The sequence below is a fragment of the Brachycentrus maculatus genome, unplaced genomic scaffold, assembly GCF_059751285.1.
Source record: "Brachycentrus maculatus isolate JH-2025_06_01 unplaced genomic scaffold, ASM5975128v1 h1tg000523l, whole genome shotgun sequence".
Classification (NCBI taxonomy): Eukaryota; Metazoa; Arthropoda; class Insecta; order Trichoptera; family Brachycentridae; genus Brachycentrus; species Brachycentrus maculatus.
Window position 1 is genome coordinate 15,008 of NW_028281269.1, and position 14,037 is coordinate 29,044.

The following is a 14,037-nucleotide window of genomic DNA, read 5'->3' on the forward strand; positions in this document are numbered from 1 at the left end:
GGCAGCTGCATTATATCGTTATTCTTTGGTCGCTCTTATTTAGAGCTATTTACAGTTAGTACTTATGTGATACTGATATTTGATTATGCATTGAATCAAGAGCAATCATCTCATTTTTAGATACATTCTTTTCAACTCTCTTGCTTCATAGGAAACGGTGTGCTTTTAATCGGCCTCTTCTAGGGGGTTAAACACGGTCGGAATGGCCTTCCCATGCTCGTCTGCCAGGTCCAGGAAATCAATGATCTCGCTAAGGGTGGTGTCCTTGATAACAATCATATGTTTGGCCAAGTTTTAAAGCAACCCAATCACGCATCTCTTGGCATAAAACCAAGTATCAGTATTGAGTTTCTTTTGGATGGGCTCGAGCGATTTAACTATCCGGCCCACCCCGAAATCGTAATTGGACTTCGAGCAGTAGAGTGTGCCTATAACCAAATTGACAATGCACAGATGATAATGGTTGGCCTATACGATACAAAAATAGGTACTTGTTTTTAGTTCTCGGCCATCTCCGCTGCTTTCTATTACTCAGCTTCTAGCCTTTTCATTATCTATTCGGCTTCTTCGTTCTTGTTCACCATGATGTAGCTGACGCACAAGTTTGCGACCACAATGGCTGTCAGACTGAGCATGTTGTCGAAGTTCTTCTTGACGATTGGCTCGTAGTACCGAATAGCCTCATTATACCTTTAAAGGACGAAGAAGACATGCGCGACATTTAGTTTCCATACGTCGTGGTCTGCGCAGAATTACGCACTCTGCCTGAAAAGCTTCTCGACAATGGAATAGTTCTCCTTATCCCAGTAAATTTTGGCTTGTGACATGAGCACCGGAATGTATTTGTCCAGGCAGTCATCGAACTCTTTGAGGGACTTCTTGATTCCCTAGTTGTCCTTGCCTAGTCTGGCATCTTGGATGCTCTTCGTGAGTTGCCTTAAGGTGTCGATATGCCTGTTTGCAATCAAGTCCAGCTTCCTCAAAGACTACTCAGGAGAAGCTTTCTGCAATATGATGGCGTCTATAAACTCGAACTCCTCTTGGTTTGGCATCTTGTAGGTGTACTGAGAGTTTTCAGCGAGCACATCGGCGGCGAGGTCATAGTACCCGAATTTACAGTAGAGCAAAAGGAGATTACTAAAGGTTTCGGGCAGAAACGGAGGATTCGCGAGCAAAAAATTTAGTTTCTTAAACGATCCATTTGTGTCTTCGTCGATGTTCATTAAAGCCTGGTTTAATAAGGTCACCGAATCGAGTTCTTCTTCAGATCGAGGAGGCATATCCAGCAGGGCCTATCTCGCCGCCGCGTAGTTCTTAATCACATACTCGATCGCTGCTTTTAAATTGAATGCCTCAATCAGGGCAGTCTACTTCAAAGTTTGCGAATTGCCCACGCTTTTTACATCGATGTCTGGGGCATATGAGCCTACTCCTAATTCGGGATGCTCCTTCACACCTTTCTCAATGATTTAGGCGATATATTTGAGCGATGGAGCAAGCTGTTTCATTTTGTAGTGGCACAGGGAAATGTTATATGCCAGTTCACAATCGTAGCCTACAGCATTCATAGCATCATAGAATTTGACTCGGGCTTCTTCATATTTACCCTATTTGTACAGAATGCAGCCTTCGTTTACAACAATATCTGGGTCTTATTGATTACCCTGTCGCAGCAGAGATTTGGCGTGTTGGATTTAGTCCTGTTCATATCGAATCAAAGACTGTAGCAATATGATTTTCTGCTGGTATGCGGGGTCCTGGATAGACTGGGTGACTTTCAGGGCTTGATCAAGGTCTGCATTTTTGTAATGGCTTTGAGCTAGGTACAGTTTGTAGTCAGTGACTTCGGGGTAGAATCTTGCGAGCTGCTCATAGATCCTTGCTGAATTCAAGAAGTCTTGGCTCATGAAATAGCAATAAGCCAAAAGTGACATGGATCTGCTCCTTGGACAGAATTGCAATTCATAATTAAGGTGGTTGATGGCCTTTAATGAGTAAGAGATATGAGTACATCTTCATATTTGCCTTATTTGATTAATGTGTAAATCACCTTCGTCCTTTGCCCGTCCGGAATTGTTTTTGTGGGGTTCATTTAAATATTTAAATTGATGTTATACAAATAGCATCACCCATCATACAAATATTATCCCACTAGAAAAAGCATACTACTATATCCCAATCACATCGATCATGGCATTTGCATTACCAAAGTTATTTTATGAAAATGGTTGAAATTTGCACATCCATTTCTCTCATTATCTCATTATCTCATTATCTCATTATCTCATTATCTCATTATCTCATTATCTCATTATCTCATTATCTCATTATCTCTCATTGAGAGAATGTAAGAATTCAATTAACAGATTACATTGGCTTTGCAGTTATAATATTTCATAGAAATTATGTCGCATTTGAGGGACATACAAAAAATACGCCAAAATCGATAGTTCAACTCGACTTACTTTCAGATGAATAAAATTCATGCACGCAAACGATCTTTATTCAAAGAAAATGGCCAAAGCCCACCAAGATAACTAAGCGCAAACAAGGCAAGTCAGAAAGAACTTGCAATGAAGTTTAATAGCAAAGTGCAAGATCAGGATTCTGGAAGAGCCAGCTGCATTTACAAATTTTAATAAAGAAAAAAGGAATTTAACAGGGAGAGAGAATAAGCAGATTCATAAACTGTTTAGAACTTCTCTTCATCCCATTTATCGGGTGCCGTGAATAACTTGAAGGAGAATGAACTCATAAAGTTAATTTCGATGAGAAAGACAAACGACAATTCCATACGACATAGCTTTAAACTAAGCAATTTCAAAGAAAGCAAAATTATTTTCTGAAGCTCCGGGGCCTTACGGCACCCTCCGCTTTTATCTTTAAGTTACTAGTAAATAAATTTTAAGAACTTCCAACTGAAGTGATAGGATAAATATTCTTATATGCTTTTATATTTGATCATTTCTTCCTCTAAGGCTTATTCAAGAATCTTTGAGCTTATTCTTAAGCATCATTTAATGTTTCTTTTTATCTTCTTTTCTAGCAACAACAGTTGTAGATGACTATTAAGATAAAGGAGAGTATGAATGCGATGGTAGAGGCTCCAAACGCGATTGTGAGCCAATTCTATCTTTAATTGTTATTGAAATAGCTGATGAGGCCGACTATAAGAGTGATAATAAGCATGAGAATGGTCTGTGTGAAACTTATGTCTTTGGCACCTTCCCTGAAATTTAAATAGAAAGTGATGGCATCTTTTCTTTATTTTTCTTTGTCTAAATTAAAAATACTTTACTTTGACTATATTTAATCTGTTATTTGGCCAATTCAGATATTTGAGTCAACTCCTTTCTCTTATTTTCATCTCCTTAATAGATGACTGCAATTGCTGTTGTCTGAATTATGACCTGCAGTGCATCTCTTGATTGCTATTGGAAAAAGTCACTAGATTTCTTAGCTCCTTATATTATATCCTAAATCAGCTAGTCTCGTGGTTTCTTAATGTCAATCATGTGGCTCTAAAAATTATTTAAATTCAAATATATAATGGATTTAATATTTCACAAGTTCAGGAAAGAGATGTTAATTCAAAGGCACAATGGCATAGATGAAGAGTATGAATTGTGAGGATGCTGAATATGCCGTTTGTTTAGAAAGGAGACAGCTGGAAATGAGCAAAAAAAAAGTTTCCATTTCAATTGTAGAATATTCTAGAATGTTCTAAAAAATGACCCAATGACCCTGGGTCTATAGAAGGGGGTAAGCAAAATGAACAACCAAAACCTGCTGGATGGCGAGAAAAAAGCATAGAAGTATGAGTTTCTGTTCTCAATTGGGAAAGGAGGCTTTGGCAAAGTGTGGAAAGTGAAGGACAAGAAATGGACAATAGTTCGCAGTGAAGCGAATGGAGAAGATAAAGATTATTTACAAAAGGTCTGTTGCTTCAGTCATTAACTAAAGAGTCCTGCTTTCCCAAATCCAGCACCCCTTCATAATAAACATGCACGAAGCATTTTAGACCCAGCAAGACCTCTACTTAGTGATGGACTACCTCGACGGAGGGGACCTCAGGTACCATCTCGGACGAAAGAGGAGGTTCGAAGAGAGTGAAACCAGGTTCTTCATAGCCAATATGGTCATCGGGCTGGAATACTTAAGGCAGATGAACATCATCCATAGAGACATCAAGCCCTAGAACTTAGTGTTCGACTCAGTGGGATACCTCAGAGTGACTGATTTGGGCATATCCAGATTCTTCAAGCCGTAAAACAGTCACGAAACAAGCGGCACAGCGGGATATATGGCGCCATAGGTCATCTGTGGCAAGAACCATTCGTTTTCGGCTGATTATTTCGCAATCGGAGTGATCGGCTACGAGATCATGTTCGGCAGTAAGCCGTACACTGGCTCCGATTTGGATGAAATCGAGTATCAAATGAGGAACAGATAAATTATAATCCGAGAGTAAGATCTACCGTACAAATGGAGCGCAACTTCCGCCGACTTTTTCAACCAAGTACTTTTAACTCATCATATAGCTGCTCGTTCGAGAACCCGAAAAGCGTTTGGGACACTTCCACATCGACTAAATCAAGAAGCATGAGTGGATGAAGAGCATAGACTGGGAGAAGATAGCGGCCAAACAAATGGAGGCAGTCTTCATCCCTCGCAGCATCGACGAATACTACGAGCAATACACAAAACGAATCTTAGACGAAACAGAAACCTACGATACCTAATCCCTCTAGAAAATACGGCGATCTCCAAACGAACTCTTGTTCGAGAAGTACAGCTTCCGTCGATCGAGCCCCAACTCAGGTAAACAACCAAGGAAGTAACTCCATACAAATTATGACCAGAAAGCCAACCCTCAGAAAAGCCAGAATTTCTTCAATAAGAAATCCTTCTACGTGAACCGAGATACGAATAAAATAAGCATTTCTCGTAAGGACAGCAAATGATAACTATTTTCAGTACTGATTTAATAAATAAAAATATAAGTTCGATCGAGTAAATAGATTTTTCAAATATCAGTACGATTGGGAGGCAGCAGCCCCATAGAGGGTCGATCTGCTTTTAGTTAGCTCCTGGATGAATTTAGCAGTGAGTGACTTCCCTTAAATTATGTTTATGGAGAGCTATTCGAGTAAGTCCTTTGTCCATTCATCCTTCTTTTTCGTGTTTTTGCTGATTTGGCTCCGAACGATATCAAGTCTGGAATTCCGAGGGTTGTTCTTTACCGTTAGCTACTTTTCCTGTATTTTTAGTTACTTCAGCTGAATGTGAATATCGTACCAACGATTTAGCGACTACTGGCAGCTCTCGATGAATTAAACTATTTCCTATGATATCGAATCTTTTACTTCGTATTTGCGGACGAGGCCGGGCTACTATTCGTTCTCAGAGTTCGAGGAGTGCTCGTCTGTTTGCTTATGCTTCTTGCTCATGGAGACTTCAGAAAGGAGTGACTCGACAAGCTCATCGAATTTTTCGAGGCAGTGGTGCTACTCGACTGTACTATCGAGCGTTATTTTTAGTTTCTTCATGGTGAGAGACATGCCTTAGACCAATATTTTGTAGTGAATGATCTAGTTCTCTTGTTCGGATTGAGGAACCAGCCCGCCTCCCTCAGTATTTTCGGTGTTCGGCGTGAGGTACTTGTTGGCAAGCGATGAGCCATAATTAAAGACTTCACAAGTAAATTTCCAAATTTTCCATTTGTGTCTTCGTCGATGTTCATTAAAGCCTGGTTTAATAAGGTCACCGAATCGAGTTCTTCTTCAGATCGAGGAGGCATATCCAGCAGGGCCTATCTCGCCGCCGCGTAGTTCTTAATCACATACTCGATCGCTGCTTTTAAATTGAATGCCTCAATCAGGGCAGTCTACTTCAAAGTTTGCGAATTGCCCACGCTTTTTACATCGATGTCTGGGGCATATGAGCCTACTCCTAATTCGGGATGCTCCTTCACACCTTTCTCAATGATTTAGGCGATATATTTGAGCGATGGAGCAAGCTGTTTCATTTTGTAGTGGCACAGGGAAATGTTATATGCCAGTTCACAATCGTAGCCTACAGCATTCATAGCATCATAGAATTTGACTCGGGCTTCTTCATATTTACCCTATTTGTACAGAATGCAGCCTTCGTTTACAACAATATCTGGGTCTTATTGATTACCCTGTCGCAGCAGAGATTTGGCGTGTTGGATTTAGTCCTGTTCATATCGAATCAAAGACTGTAGCAATATGATTTTCTGCTGGTATGCGGGGTCCTGGATAGACTGGGTGACTTTCAGGGCTTGATCAAGGTCTGCATTTTTGTAATGGCTTTGAGCTAGGTACAGTTTGTAGTCAGTGACTTCGGGGTAGAATCTTGCGAGCTGCTCATAGATCCTTGCTGAATTCAAGAAGTCTTGGCTCATGAAATAGCAATAAGCCAAAAGTGACATGGATCTGCTCCTTGGACAGAATTGCAATTCATAATTAAGGTGGTTGATGGCCTTTAATGAGTAAGAGATATGAGTACATCTTCATATTTGCCTTATTTGATTAATGTGTAAATCACCTTCGTCCTTTGCCCGTCCGGAATTGTTTTTGTGGGGTTCATTTAAATATTTAAATTGATGTTATACAAATAGCATCACCCATCATACAAATATTATCCCACTAGAAAAAGCATACTACTATATCCCAATCACATCGATCATGGCATTTGCATTACCAAAGTTATTTTATGAAAATGGTTGAAATTTGCACATCCATTTCTCTCATTATCTCATTATCTCATTATCTCATTATCTCATTATCTCATTATCTCATTATCTCATTATCTCATTATCTCATTATCTCATTATCTCTCATTGAGAGAATGTAAGAATTCAATTAACAGATTACATTGGCTTTGCAGTTATAATATTTCATAGAAATTATGTCGCATTTGAGGGACATACAAAAAATACGCCAAAATCGATAGTTCAACTCGACTTACTTTCAGATGAATAAAATTCATGCACGCAAACGATCTTTATTCAAAGAAAATGGCCAAAGCCCACCAAGATAACTAAGCGCAAACAAGGCAAGTCAGAAAGAACTTGCAATGAAGTTTAATAGCAAAGTGCAAGATCAGGATTCTGGAAGAGCCAGCTGCATTTACAAATTTTAATAAAGAAAAAAGGAATTTAACAGGGAGAGAGAATAAGCAGATTCATAAACTGTTTAGAACTTCTCTTCATCCCATTTATCGGGTGCCGTGAATAACTTGAAGGAGAATGAACTCATAAAGTTAATTTCGATGAGAAAGACAAACGACAATTCCATACGACATAGCTTTAAACTAAGCAATTTCAAAGAAAGCAAAATGAACAACCAAAACCTGCTGGATGGCGAGAAAAAAGCATAGAAGTATGAGTTTCTGTTCTCAATTGGGAAAGGAGGCTTTGGCAAAGTGTGGAAAGTGAAGGACAAGAGAAATGGACAATAGTTCGCAGTGAAGCGAATGGAGAAGATAAAGATTATTTACAAAAGGTCTGTTGCTTCAGTCATTAACTAAAGAGTCCTGCTTTCCCAAATCCAGCACCCCTTCATAATAAACATGCACGAAGCATTTTAGACCCAGCAAGACCTCTACTTAGTGATGGACTACCTCGACGGAGGGGACCTCAGGTACCATCTCGGACGAAAGAGGAGGTTCGAAGAGAGTGAAACCAGGTTCTTCATAGCCAATATGGTCATCGGGCTGGAATACTTAAGGCAGATGAACATCATCCATAGAGACATCAAGCCCTAGAACTTAGTGTTCGACTCAGTGGGATACCTCAGAGTGACTGATTTGGGCATATCCAGATTCTTCAAGCCGTAAAACAGTCACGAAACAAGCGGCACAGCGGGATATATGGCGCCATAGGTCATCTGTGGCAAGAACCATTCGTTTTCGGCTGATTATTTCGCAATCGGAGTGATCGGCTACGAGATCATGTTCGGCAGTAAGCCGTACACTGGCTCCGATTTGGATGAAATCGAGTATCAAATGAGGAACAGATAAATTATAATCCGAGAGTAAGATCTACCGTACAAATGGAGCGCAACTTCCGCCGACTTTTTCAACCAAGTACTTTTAACTCATCATATAGCTGCTCGTTCGAGAACCCGAAAAGCGTTTGGGACACTTCCACATCGACTAAATCAAGAAGCATGAGTGGATGAAGAGCATAGACTGGGAGAAGATAGCGGCCAAACAAATGGAGGCAGTCTTCATCCCTCGCAGCATCGACGAATACTACGAGCAATACACAAAACGAATCTTAGACGAAACAGAAACCTACGATACCTAATCCCTCTAGAAAATACGGCGATCTCCAAACGAACTCTTGTTCGAGAAGTACAGCTTCCGTCGATCGAGCCCCAACTCAGGTAAACAACCAAGGAAGTAACTCCATACAAATTATGACCAGAAAGCCAACCCTCAGAAAAGCCAGAATTTCTTCAATAAGAAATCCTTCTACGTGAACCGAGATACGAATAAAATAAGCATTTCTCGTAAGGACAGCAAATGATAACTATTTTCAGTACTGATTTAATAAATAAAAATATAAGTTCGATCGAGTAAATAGATTTTTCAAATATCAGTACGATTGGGAGGCAGCAGCCCCATAGAGGGTCGATCTGCTTTTAGTTAGCTCCTGGATGAATTTAGCAGTGAGTGACTTCCCTTAAATTATGTTTATGGAGAGCTATTCGAGTAAGTCCTTTGTCCATTCATCCTTCTTTTTCGTGTTTTTGCTGATTTGGCTCCGAACGATATCAAGTCTGGAATTCCGAGGGTTGTTCTTTACCGTTAGCTACTTTTCCTGTATTTTTAGTTACTTCAGCTGAATGTGAATATCGTACCAACGATTTAGCGACTACTGGCAGCTCTCGATGAATTAAACTATTTCCTATGATATCGAATCTTTTACTTCGTATTTGCGGACGAGGCCGGGCTACTATTCGTTCTCAGAGTTCGAGGAGTGCTCGTCTGTTTGCTTATGCTTCTTGCTCATGGAGACTTCAGAAAGGAGTGACTCGACAAGCTCATCGAATTTTTCGAGGCAGTGGTGCTACTCGACTGTACTATCGAGCGTTATTTTTAGTTTCTTCATGGTGAGAGACATGCCTTAGACCAATATTTTGTAGTGAATGATCTAGTTCTCTTGTTCGGATTGAGGAACCAGCCCGCCTCCCTCAGTATTTTCGGTGTTCGGCGTGAGGTACTTGTTGGCAAGCGATGAGCCATAATTAAAGACTTCACAAGTAAATTTCCAAATTTTGTCCTATATTTTATGCTGGGCTGTAAACTCTCCCTTTTTGACTGAAAAGCCTTTATCGGTGTCAAACAGAAATGCCCAAAGCTCTTTGGAGTATCGTAGCTTGGGATGCAGCAGTATTTTGTTGATATACTTTTACAGACACTTCCTGCGGTGGTGGCGATCCTCAGGAGTTTCCATATCAAGTGAGGCCCATAGATTCTTGCCAGGAAGGCAGGGGATGACACAGCCCCCATAGTTTTCGAGCAGGGTGGAGTGGAGGTATTAAAAATCATTATATCTCCTTTCTACTGAGGTGTCGCAATCGATGGAGTGGCGCTTTCGTGTTTTTATTTTATATAATTTATAGGTGACAATGTAGCCATCATGGATGGTCACAGGGTCAGTCACTTTGCAGGTCCGATCGAGCACAAAGTTCCTCCTGGTCTAATTTTATACGAACGAATGATCTTGGTCGTAGCTGAGATCCAGTAAGTTCTCATTGTTGTGTCCGATTTGGATACTGTAGAGCATTTAGTCCTCCTCGGTTTTGCTGAGCAGCGTGCATTGCTGGTCGAATTCCTCTTGTTATTAGTCTTGCATAGTTGCTTCTCTATAACTATTTATTATGCAAGATGCAATATGCATTATGCAATGTAATGCAATGGTAAAACACAAATATTCGATATCCCTCTATATAATAGGATATAACTATATTATAAAGTGTAGATGTAAGATAGTGAAGTGTCAGATAAGCGAAGTGTAAGATAAGATCAAATCAGACATAGCGTAAGGTAGGATAGAATGAACCTTATGAATTCATTACGTTCTCATGCTATATTCCGTTTATTCTACGACTTGTCTCTCGAGGTAGATATTTTTAGCGGTACAAACACCATCTGAGCACGTAAAGGCCTCATTATGCTCGCCATCATTATTGGAATGCTCTGTTGCCGTATTATAATCATCATTTGTGGCTTCCTTACTCTTTTGCTTTACAGATTCATCACTGTTCTTCGTTTGCCTCCAGCGATGATAGGCCTTTATGTTCAGTGGCTTTGACGTGCGGCCGTTGGCCTCTGAGATCGTTTAATAGAGCGAGGAAGGGCTTGGGGTGGAGGCAGTTGGATAACCCGCTGGAGCCGGATAAAACGTCGATGTTGGATAGTTTTCCGGAGTCGAATAGGTCGTGGTCGGAGCTAATTGATGTAAAGCCGAAAGCTATGGCTTGATCTTGAGGATCATATGATTTCTCTATTTGATGGTTTTCGATAACTAAGGCCTTCCTCTAATGATTTTGTGCATGTTTGACTTTTTGGTTTTGCTTTTCATGGATAGGCCTATCGAATTGGACGGAAATCTGTTTTAGATAGACTTAGAGCGCGCAGCGGTAAAAGGCCTTTCTGAGAATGTTAGGCAGTCACCATCAAGTTTAGCAGCTTCCAACTTCAAGATATTGATGTTGGAACACTACTTCAAAGTGGTGCAGTCAAACTAGTTTCCCCAATTGAGGGTTCTTCCCTGACGGTTTCTGCAGAGGGGCCTACCCTGCATATAAAAATGATTCTCATCAAAGCTGCTCAGCGATATTTGACGGATGTTTTCGTAATTGACTTCGATTTTGGCATGAAACTAGTGATGCTATGATTTCTATCTTTGATGGTTTAAGGCAATAGATTGAGCTCTTCTGGTTTTGAGGATGCGGTTATTGCGGATGAGGCAGTTGGAGATGGTCGAATTGCTATATGCCTCAGGACATGGGGTTCGATTGCTATTGCTGTTTCTATTGGTGTTTCTATTGCTATTGATCTTAGTTTGCATTCGATTATAATTTATTGTGCTATGTTTAGGCTATGTTTAGACTATGTTTAGACTATGCTTAGAGAATAGAATTGGATTGCATTATTGATGTCATGATATCTTGAACGTGTATTAATTTGTGACTATTTGAATGAGCGGAGCCAACAAGAATGGGGAGAAGCTCGAGAGTTCCGAAAAGGGGCCCATTATCGAGTACCGGGTGGAGCTTGAGAAAAGGATATAAATCAACAAATCTTTCAGCGAGCGTCGAAACCAGGCAGTGGCCATGAGGATCTTGAGCTACGGGCTGTTCGGGCAGAAGAGATATCAGAACTTATACCTCTCCTGCTCTCTCAACTGCTTTCATCTGGCCCTGAAGATCGCCAACTAAATCCACCAGCGGGTCCCCGCACTTTCTATGATCATCAAATTCGAAGTCGTGCAAGTATTAGAGTACTACGAGAAAGAGTTCGATGGCAGATACTTCGAGGAAAAGAAGTATTCGAAGATCATCATCAAGCTGACCAAGAACCCGACAGAAGACGACAAGAAGGAAGCCGGCTATATTCCAGGGCTCAAACTCGCAGATGTTACCGAGCCCCTCACTGAGTAATTATTGGGTAATGCAGGGTTCTTGCCAGGAAGAGGAGAGACAACAACAACGGCAGCCACAACAACGGCAGCCACAACAACAGCAACTACAGCCAACGATCCTATCACCAAAAGCCCCAGCACAGGCCCCAAGACTCTAACCAGAGTGCAAGGAAGCCCAACAAAGATCAACACCAGGATGAAAGGCCCAAGCAGCATTACCGATAAAGTAAATCAGTGATAATTGAGTGAAAAACGAACAAGTGCGAACCCAGAGGCCACAGAGGCCACAGAACAACAACAACGAGTCCCATGTTCGAAATACTGGCAACAACCAGAGGAGAGAGGACAGCCACAGGAGGGAAGACAACAAAAACTACAAGAAGGAAGGTCAAAGCGCAATCCAGTATAAGTAGGGCTCCCATCTGAATAAGTCGCATTACGATTCCCATCGGGCCCCCGACAATAATAGAGGTCCCAGGAAGCCTAAGAACAGATACGATGATGAAGATGATTGATCGATGATAGGAAAGCAAACATAAATCCTTATATTAATCATACACATACATGTCATTAATGATTTCGGTTATTGCCAATCGTATAATACATCAGGAGATTCATGAGATAGTCGACAGAGCAGAATAGTGGTGCGAAAATATACCCAATCGATTTCGATAACAAAATAGACCCAATCGACAACAACGTATAATCTGAAGATGTCATGAAATCGGAGTCTTCTCGCACTCAAAAATACAAAATGCCTGACATAATCCTTAAGGAAATTATCAAGATGGCCCACTAAAGCAAAAACAATCTTCCAATCAACAAAAATAAGTTCATGAAGGCTGCATCCAAAATTGCTTATAGTAAAGTACTCACATAGAAGTACGATCGGGAGCTGTGCCAAATGTGTGAAACAAGCTCTCCTGCACGCAATATGACTGCCATCGGTAACTGTGAGCATAAGTATTGCCACTCTTGTTCACACCAATACGTGATTTACAAAATAAAGGCATTCTAGAGCGTTGAATGTCCAGATGAGCAATGCAATTAACAGCTGCTTCTCACATCGAAACTGTATACGTAGTTGCCGTTGGAGACAAGGAAGCAATTCAAAAAGATTGCACAGTACCAGAATACAATGAAGAACCCAAATTTAAGACTATGCCCGAAGTAATAATGCGAGGGGTATTTAGTCTTGCCGAGTTCAGATGCAAATTAGTAACGGAACTCAGATGCAAAGTCATAATAGATGATAAAATTGAAAACTAGTTACGCCTGCAATACTTGCTTGCTGAAGTTTTGTCGTACCTGCAACTTCGAGGAGCATGAAGGTTAATGCGCCAAAAACCAGCTCTACTATTTCCAATCGACTCTGCACTATCGCCAATGCTCCAGATGCAAGCAGATTATATAGAAATCGGAAGGGTGCAACCACATAACCTGCACTTGCAAGTATCAATTCTGCTACATCTGTGGAGCCAAATGGTCGCACTCGCATACCTGTAACAACCCTGATGGATAGCCTATTTTCGATTAGGCTGACTGCGAGTGCTGCTGCCATTAATGTGAATGCCCCTAATGCTGTGAGTGCTGCATAAGTTGCGGAGAATCATTAGATGCCTGCTGCTGTGAAGGATGCTGCGAACCATACTGTAATTGCGTGGAAAGTCTATGTGCAAGCTTCATTGACGCATGTTGCGGGTGTTGTGAAGAGGGCCAAAGATGCTGCTGTGAAGAAACTTGCGAGAACTCTCCCATCATGTGCGGTATCACAAGAGTAATCCTTGCAATTTTGCTGACAATTCTGTGGATATGCGTCGGCATTCCTATATACTGTATGATATGTTTTTTTCTACTCTGCCTGAAAGTGGTGGGAGGAATCTGCATCGGAGTCTTTGTGTTACCTTGCTTGATATGTGAAGGAGAGACTACTGATGAGTTGAGCTGGGCGAGCGATTTGGAGTGGTGGATGGTAGCATTGATGATAGTTTTGTTCCCCTTGACAATCATCTTCTTTGTGGTGGTGGGCATCAAGAAAATGTTCTGCTTAGAGGACGATGACTTTAACACGAGAATTTATTGCTGTTTCTGCCTTTTGTACAAATAAATCGTGATCAATGAGCTCTTCCCTTGATATGTTCATTTATACTGTTTCATCGAGTAATTGTTTTGCACATCAAATGGGCGACGACTCCGCAAGATTTATCACACTTTATTTAAATTTGCACACTTTATTTAAATTTGATATCGAAATAACTCATCAGATCGTGAATGCCAGTTTTGGGGTTGGGGTTGGGGTTGGGGTTGGGGTTGGGGTTGGGGTTGGGGTTGGGGTTGGGTTGGGGTTGGGGTTGGGA

General features: G+C 41.0%; 1 protein-coding gene across 1 annotated transcript; it reads right to left on the bottom strand.

Annotated features, from left to right (window-relative positions):
- Positions 1-527: 527 nt before the first annotated feature.
- LOC148301747 (intraflagellar transport protein 70A-like) lies at positions 528-6,228 on the bottom strand. Its single transcript, XM_088272778.1, is given in 2 exon segments — positions 528-1,985; positions 6,184-6,228. Coding segments are annotated over 2 exon segments (1,503 nt in total).
- Between the last annotated feature and the right edge of the window lie 7,809 nt (positions 6,229-14,037).